Source organism: Agelaius tricolor, unplaced genomic scaffold (genome assembly GCF_023055355.1).
Source record: "Agelaius tricolor isolate 1412-34295 unplaced genomic scaffold, bAgeTri1.0.p SCAF_88, whole genome shotgun sequence".
Classification (NCBI taxonomy): Eukaryota; Metazoa; Chordata; class Aves; order Passeriformes; family Icteridae; genus Agelaius; species Agelaius tricolor.
The window spans coordinates 56,288-63,129 of record NW_027269348.1 but is presented as its reverse complement, the minus strand read 5'-3'; the positions used below and the strand labels follow the sequence as shown (position 1 = coordinate 63,129).

At 66.2% G+C, this 6,842-nt stretch overlaps 1 protein-coding gene across 1 annotated transcript; it reads right to left on the bottom strand.

Annotated features, from left to right (window-relative positions):
* Nucleotides 1-739: 739 nt before the first annotated feature.
* TGFBR3L (transforming growth factor beta receptor 3 like) lies at nucleotides 740-6,076 on the bottom strand. Its single transcript, XM_071418560.1, has 4 exons — nucleotides 5,687-6,076; nucleotides 4,567-4,680; nucleotides 3,093-3,386; nucleotides 740-1,043 (listed from the first exon to the last, which is right to left on the bottom strand). The coding sequence occupies exons 1-4, from the start codon at nucleotides 6,074-6,076 to the stop codon at nucleotides 822-824; spliced, it is 1,020 nt and encodes a 339-aa protein (XP_071274661.1). The 3' UTR covers nucleotides 740-821.
* Nucleotides 6,077-6,842: the final 766 nt, after the last annotated feature.

Below are 6,842 nucleotides of genomic sequence, written 5' to 3'. Positions count from 1 at the left end.
CCAAAAGGGAACCCAGAGCCCCGAGACCCCCCCAGCCCCACAAACACCCCCAGGAAGGACCCGGGATTCGGGACCCCCCCGCAGCCCCCCCAAAACCCCCCCAAGGGGTCCGGGAACCCCCAAAATCCCCCCCAAATCCCCCCAAAAGGGACCCAGGAGTTCGGGACCCCCCCCCCCCCCCCCAAAAAAAGAGCCGGGGGTCTCCTCCCAACCCCCCCCCCGGGAAGGACCCAGCGCTCCGGGACCCCCCCAAAAAGACAATCGGGGCTCCGGGACCCCCCAAACTCCCCAGTCCCGGGGGTCCCGGTGCCGCCCCCCCCCCATTCCTGTCACTCACCCGCGGGGGGGGGCCCGGGGCCGCTCCCGGGGTGGGGGCGGGGGGCGCGGGAGGGGCGGGAGCGGCGGGAACGGCAGCGGGGGGAGCACCGGGGGGGCACCTGGGGGGGGAGGGGCGGTTATTGGGGGGCACCGGGAGCGGGGGGGGGGGAATTGGGGGTCCCAGATGTGGGGGGGTCCCCGGTTTGGGGAGGGGTCCCGGTTGTGGGGAAGGGGGGTCCCTGTTTTGGGAGGGATCCCGGTTGTGGGGAGGGGTCCCCGGTTTGGGGGGGGTCCCGGTTGGCCGGGGGGAGGGATTTGGGGGTCCCGGTTTGGGGGGTCCCGGTTGGGCCGGGGGTGTCCCGGGAAGGGGGGGGGGTCTCTGTCAGGGGGTCCCGGGTTACGGGCGGTCCCCAGGGGGGTCTCGGTTGGGGGTCCCGGGGGGGTTTGGGGGGGGTCCCCGCCCGGGGGTCTCGGCGAGGGGGGTCCCAGTGGGGGGGTCCCGGTCAGGGGGGTCCTGGGGTTGGAGCGGAGTTTGGGGTCCGGGGGTGTCCCCGCCCAGGGGTCCCGTACCGGGCGCGGGGGGTCGCGGGTGTCCCCAGGGTCACCACGATCGGGCGGGTCACGGTGCGCAGCGCGCGCCCGGGGGCGGGGCCGGAGCGGGGCCGGGGGGCGGGGCCTGACCCGGAGGCTCCGCCCCCTCGGCGGGGACAAAGCTCGGCCCGGCACTGGGGGAGGGGCGGCGTTAACGGGGGCGGGACCGGGGGGCGGCACCTCCAGAGCCCCCCGATGTCCCGGTGCCACCCCCGGTGTCCCCCGGCTCCCGGTGCTGCCATGGCCCCGCTCCCGCTGTCCCCTGTTCCCGGTGTGTGTCCCCAGCGTGTCCCACTCCCGGTTCAGGGCTGTCCCCATCCCCCGTGTCCCCCATTCCTGGTGTCCCCCATTTCTTTTGTATCCCCATTCTCGTTATCCCATTGTTATCCCATTGTCTCCCCATTCCAATTATCCCCATTCCCAGTGTCCTGTTATCCCGTTATCCCACCCCCATTATCCCATTATCCCATTATCCCATTCCTGCTATCCCCGTTATCCCATTGCTGTCCCACTGTTATCCCACCCCTGTTATCCCATTGTCCCTTTCCCACTATCCCCATTATCCCACCCCCATTACCCCGTTATCCCATCACCGCCCTGCTGTTATCCCATTCCCATTATCCCATTATCCCATTGGTATCCCATTCCCATTATCCCATTGCTATCCCATTATCCCATTGCTATCCCATTATCCCATTATCCCATTATCCCCATTATCCCACGCCCGCTATCCCGTTATCTCATCACTATCCTGTTATCCCACCCCTGTTATCCCATCACTATCCTGTTGTTACCCCATTATCCCATTCCCAATGTCCAGTTATCCCATCCAAGTTATCCCATTCCCGCTATCCCCGTTATCCCATTGCTGTCCCGTTATCCCATCCCATTACCCCACCATGGTCCCATTGTTACCCCATTCCTGTTATCCCCATTCCCATTATCCCGTTATTCTGCTGCAGTCCTGCACTGCCCCGCTGTTATCCCATCACTATCCCATTATCCCATTATCCTGTTATCTGTTATCCCACCCCTGTTATCCCACTGCAGTCCCGCTGTTATCCCATTCCCATTATCCCGTTATCCCTTTATCCCTGTTATCCCATCCCCATTATCCCACTGCAGTCCCGCTGTTACCCCATTCCCATTATCCCGTTATCCCTTTATCCCCGTTATCACATCCCCATTATCCCATCCCTGTTATCCCACCCCTGTTATCCCATCCCCGTTATCCCATCCCTGTTATCCCACTGCTATCCCATTATCTCATCCCCGTTATCCCACTCCCATTATCCCACCCCTGTTATCCCATCCCCATTATCCCACCCCCGTTATCCCATCCCCATTATCCCACTGCTATCCCGTTATGCCACCCCCATTATCCCACCCCTGTTATCCCACCCCTGTTATCCCATCCCCGTTATCCCACTCCCATTATCCCATCCCCGTTATCCCACCCCTGTTATCGCATCCCCATTATCCCACTGCTATCCCGTTATCCCACCCCCATTATCCCATCCCCGTTATCCCACTCCCATTATCCCATCTCCGTTATCCCATTATACCATCCCCGTTACCCCACCTCCATTATCCCACTGCTATCCCATTATCCCATCCCTGTTATCCCACTGCTATCCCGTTATCCCATCCCCATTATCCCACCCCCGTTATCCCACTCCTGTTATCCCATCCCCGTTATCCCACCCGTTATCCCATCCCCGTTATCCCATCTCCGTTATCCCCCCCCCCCGTTATCCCATTGCTATCCCATTATCCCATCCCCGTTATCCCACTGCTATCCCGTTATCCCATCCCCGTTATCCCATCCCCGTTATCCCACCCCCGTTATCCCATTCCCATTATCCCACCCCCGTTATCCCACTCCTGTTACCCCATCCCCGTTATCCCACCCCCGTTACCCCATCCCCGTTATCCCATCCCCGTTATCCCACCTCCATTATCCCACTGCTATCCCATTATCCCACCCCCGTTATCCCACTGCTATCCCGTTATCCCACTGCTATCCCGTTATCCCATCCTCGTTATCCCACCCCCGTTATCCCACCCCCATTATCCCACTGCTATCCCGTTATCCCACCCCCATTATCCCACCCCCGTTATCCCATCCCCGTTATCCCATCCCCGTTATCTCCCGTCCGGCGGTGCCGCTGCCGGGCCGGTACCGTGGGCAGCCCGGGCGGGGTCCCGGTGCCGGTGCCGGTGCCGGTGCCGGTGCGGTGGCGGCAGAGGCTCAGGCGGCAGTGCAGGAACTGCAGCGGCTCCGGGAACCGCGCCGGGAGCACGAACGAGCCCCGGAGCCGCCGCCGCGCCCGCCCCGCGCCGCAGCCGCCCCGCAGCACCACGAGCGGCCGCGGCAGCGGGGCGGGACCCCGGGGCGGGCCCGGGGACGAGCGCGGGGACACGAAACAGCGGCGGAGCGAGAAACCGAGCCCGGGGGGAGCGCGGGACAGCGACACCTGCGGGGACACGGACAGGGACAGGGGGTCATGGGGACAGCGACACCGGGACAGGGACACCGGGACAGGGACAGGGACATCGGGACAGGGACAGGGACATCGGGACAGGGACAGCGACACCGGAACAGGGACAGCGACACCGGGACAGGGACAGCGACACCTGCGGCGACACGGACAGGGACAGGGGGGCATGGGGACAGCGACACAGGGACAGGGACAGGGACAGAGGAGTCACAGGGGGGACAGCGACACCTGCGGGGACATGGACAGGGACCGCAGGGTCACAGAGGGGACAGCGACACCGGGACAGGGACAAGGGGGTCCCGGAGGGATCACAGGGACAGTGACACCTGCACAGGGGACAGGGACAGAGGAGGGGTCCCGGCGGGAGGGAGACACCTGGACAGGGACAGGGACGGGGGGACAGAGAGGGGGACACGGGGGGGACACGGGGACACACGGGGGGACACGGGAGCGATGGGGATCGGGACCCCCCCCGTTCCCCCCTCACCTGCACGAACACGCCCCCTCCAGTGCCCCCCCCCGCCGCGTCCCCCCCCCGTGTCCCCGTGTTCCCCTCTCCTGTCCCCTCACCTGTCGCCTGTCCCCTCACCTGCAGGAACACGCATCCCCTCACCTGTCCCACGTGTCCCCCCCTGTCCCCTCACCTGCAGGAACACCGTCCCCATTGTCCCCTCACCTGCAGGAACATGTATCCCCCCCGTGTCTCACCTGTCCCCTGTCCCCTCCTCTGTCCCCTCACCTGTCCCCCGTGTCCCCTGTATCCCTCGTGTCCCTCACCTGCAGGAACACTGTCCCCGTGTCCCCATTGTCCCCTCACCTGCAGGAACACGGTCCCCGTGTCCCCATTGTCCCCCTCACCTGCAGGAACACCGTCCCCGTGTCCCCACTGTCCCCCGTGTCCCCCCTGTCCCCTCACCTGCAGGAACACGGTCCCCCTGTCCCCATTGTCCCCTCACCTGCAGGAACACGGTCCCCGTGTCCCCATTGTCCCCTCACCTGCAGGAACACGGTCCCCATGTCCCCATTGTCCCCTCACCTGCAGGAACACGGTCCCCGTGTCCCCATTGTCCCCTCACCTGCAGGAACACGGTCCCCATGTCCCCATTGTCCCCTCACCTGCAGGAACACCGTCCCCGTGTCCCCATTGTCCCCTCACCTGCAGGAACACGCGTCCCCCCGCGGGCACCGCTCTCGGTCCCGGGGCCGCTCCGAACTCGGGGGAGGCGGCGACGTCCAGGCGGAGCCGGGGGGGGCGGGGCGGGCACTGGGGCTGAGGGGCGGAGTCAGCGCGGGCCCCGCCCCCAGTGAGGCCAACCAGGGACATCCCAGCGCCACCAGTAACCCCCAGTGCCACCAACCAGTGCCATCCCAGTGCCACCAGTAACCCCCAGTGAGGCCAACCAGGGACATCCCAGCGCCACCAGTAACCCCCAGTGAGACCAACCAGGGACGTCCCAGTGCCCCCAGTGCCACCAGTGCCACCGGTGACATCCCAGTGCCACCAACCAGTGCCATCCCAGTGCCACCAGTAGCCCCCAGTGAGACCAACCAGGGACATCCCAGTGCCACCAGTGCCACCGGTGACATCCCAGTGCCACCAACCAGTGACATCCCAGTGCCACCAGTAGCCCCCAGTGACCCCCAGTAACCCCCAGCGACCTCCCAGTGACCCCCAGTGACTTCCCAGTGCCACTGGTGACCCCCAGTGACCTCCCAGTAACCCCCAGTGCCACCAGTAACCTCCCAGTGCTCCCAGTTCCCTCCCTCCCGCTTTCAACCCAGTAACCTCCAGTGCTCCCCTGTGACACTCCCAGTGCTCCCAGTTCCCTCCCAGTCACCCCCAGTGCCCCCTCCCACTCACCCTCAGTTCCTCCCATTTCCCTCCCAGTTCCCCCCAGTTCCCCCCAGTGCTCCCAGTTCCCCCAGTTCCCCCCAGTGCTCCCAGTTCGCCCCATTTCCCCCCAGTGCTCCCAGTTCCCCCCAGTTCCCTCCCAGTACATCCCAGTTCCCCCCATTTCCCTCCCAGTACATCCCAGTTCCCCCCAGTGCTCCCAGTTCCCTCCCAGTTCCCCCCATTTCCCCCCAGTGCTCCCAGTTCCCCCCAGTGCTCCCAGTTCCCTCTCAGTACATCCCAGTTCCCCCCAGTTCCCCCCCAGTACATCCCAGTTCCCCCCAGTGCTCCCAGTTCCCTCTCAGTACATCCCAGTTCCCTCCAGTTCCCCCCAGTACATCCCAGTTCCCCCCAGTTCCCCCCAGTTCCCCAGTGCCGCACTCACCCCGGGCCGGTCCCCGCTGCAGCGCGCCCTGGGGGCTCTCGGGGGGGACACTGGGGGTCCCGGGGTGGGGGCGGGGTCACCCCACGGCCAGCCCGGGGGGGGCCCTGGGGGCGGTGACACCTCTGGGTGTCCCCTCCAGGCCACCCGGCCCCCCCCGACACCCAGGACCCCCCCGTGCCCCGGGTCCCCCCCAGTGTCCCCCCCGGGACCCTCCTGGTCCCCCCAAAGTCCCCCCCGGGGTCCCCCGGTGTCCCCCCCAGGACGCTCCTGTCCCTTCCTGTCCCCCCCATGTCCCCTCCTGTCCCCCCCACCTGCGGGACCCCCCCCGGGCAGGAGGAAGATGAGGATGAGGACGGGGAGGGCCCGGGGGGTGCCCGGTGGCGCTGCCATCCTGTCCCCGCTGTCCCCAAGGTGTCCCCGCTGTCCCCAAGGTGTCCCCGCGGCTCCCGCCCACGCCGGGGGGATGTCCCCGTGTCCCCTCCGCCCCCCCCGTCGCCATGGTGACACCCTTGGGCCGCGGGGACGTCACGGGGGTGGCACCCGAGTGCCCCCGCATGTCCCTGAGGTGCCACCGGTGTCCCCGCCCCGATGTCCCCAGTGCCCTCCCCGGTGTCACCCGGACCCTCCAGCTGTCCCTGCTGTCCCTCCGGGTCCCCAACCCCGTGGTCTCTGCCACCCTCCCGTGCCCGTGTCCCCCCCGTGTCCCCGGTGTCCCCTGTGCCATCCCCTCCTGTGTCCCCAGTGTCACTCGTGTCCCTCCGCTGTCCCCAGCCCCGATGTCCCCACCCTCCACCCTCCTGTCCCCATCCTGATGTCCCCAAGATCCACCTGTGCCACCTCCATCTGTGTCCCTGTCCCCATCCCAATGTCAGCCTGTCCCCAATGTCCCACCTCTCCTGTCCCCAGTGTCCCCAACGTCCCATCTCTCGTGTCCCCAATGTCCCCACCCTCCACTTTCCTGTCCCTGTCCTCAGTGTCCCCATCCCCTTTCCCCATGTCCCCCTGCGCTTCCCCATGTCCCAATGTCCCCCCTCCCCATCTGTGTCCCCAATGTCCCCGTGTCCCCCCTCTTCATCTCAGTGTCCCCAATGTGTCCCCCTGTGCTTCCCCAATGTTCCCCCGTATTTCCCTGTGTCCCCACTGTCCCATGTCCATC

What these genes read in the sequence shown, in the direction of transcription:
- TGFBR3L (XM_071418560.1), bottom strand. Translation starts at nt 6,076, where the DNA reads ATGGCAGCGCCACCGGGCACCCCCCGGGCCCTCCCCGTCCTCATCCTC. An exon ending in GCAGCGGGGACCGGCCCGGG is followed by an intron (nt 4,681 to 5,686) that starts GTGAGTGCGGCA and finishes TCCGCCCCTCAG; the next exon opens with CCCCAGTGCCCGCCCCGCCC. An exon ending in GGGGACGCGTGTTCCTGCAG is followed by an intron (nt 3,387 to 4,566) that starts GTGAGGGGACAA and finishes GTGTCCCCGCAG; the next exon opens with GTGTCGCTGTCCCGCGCTCC.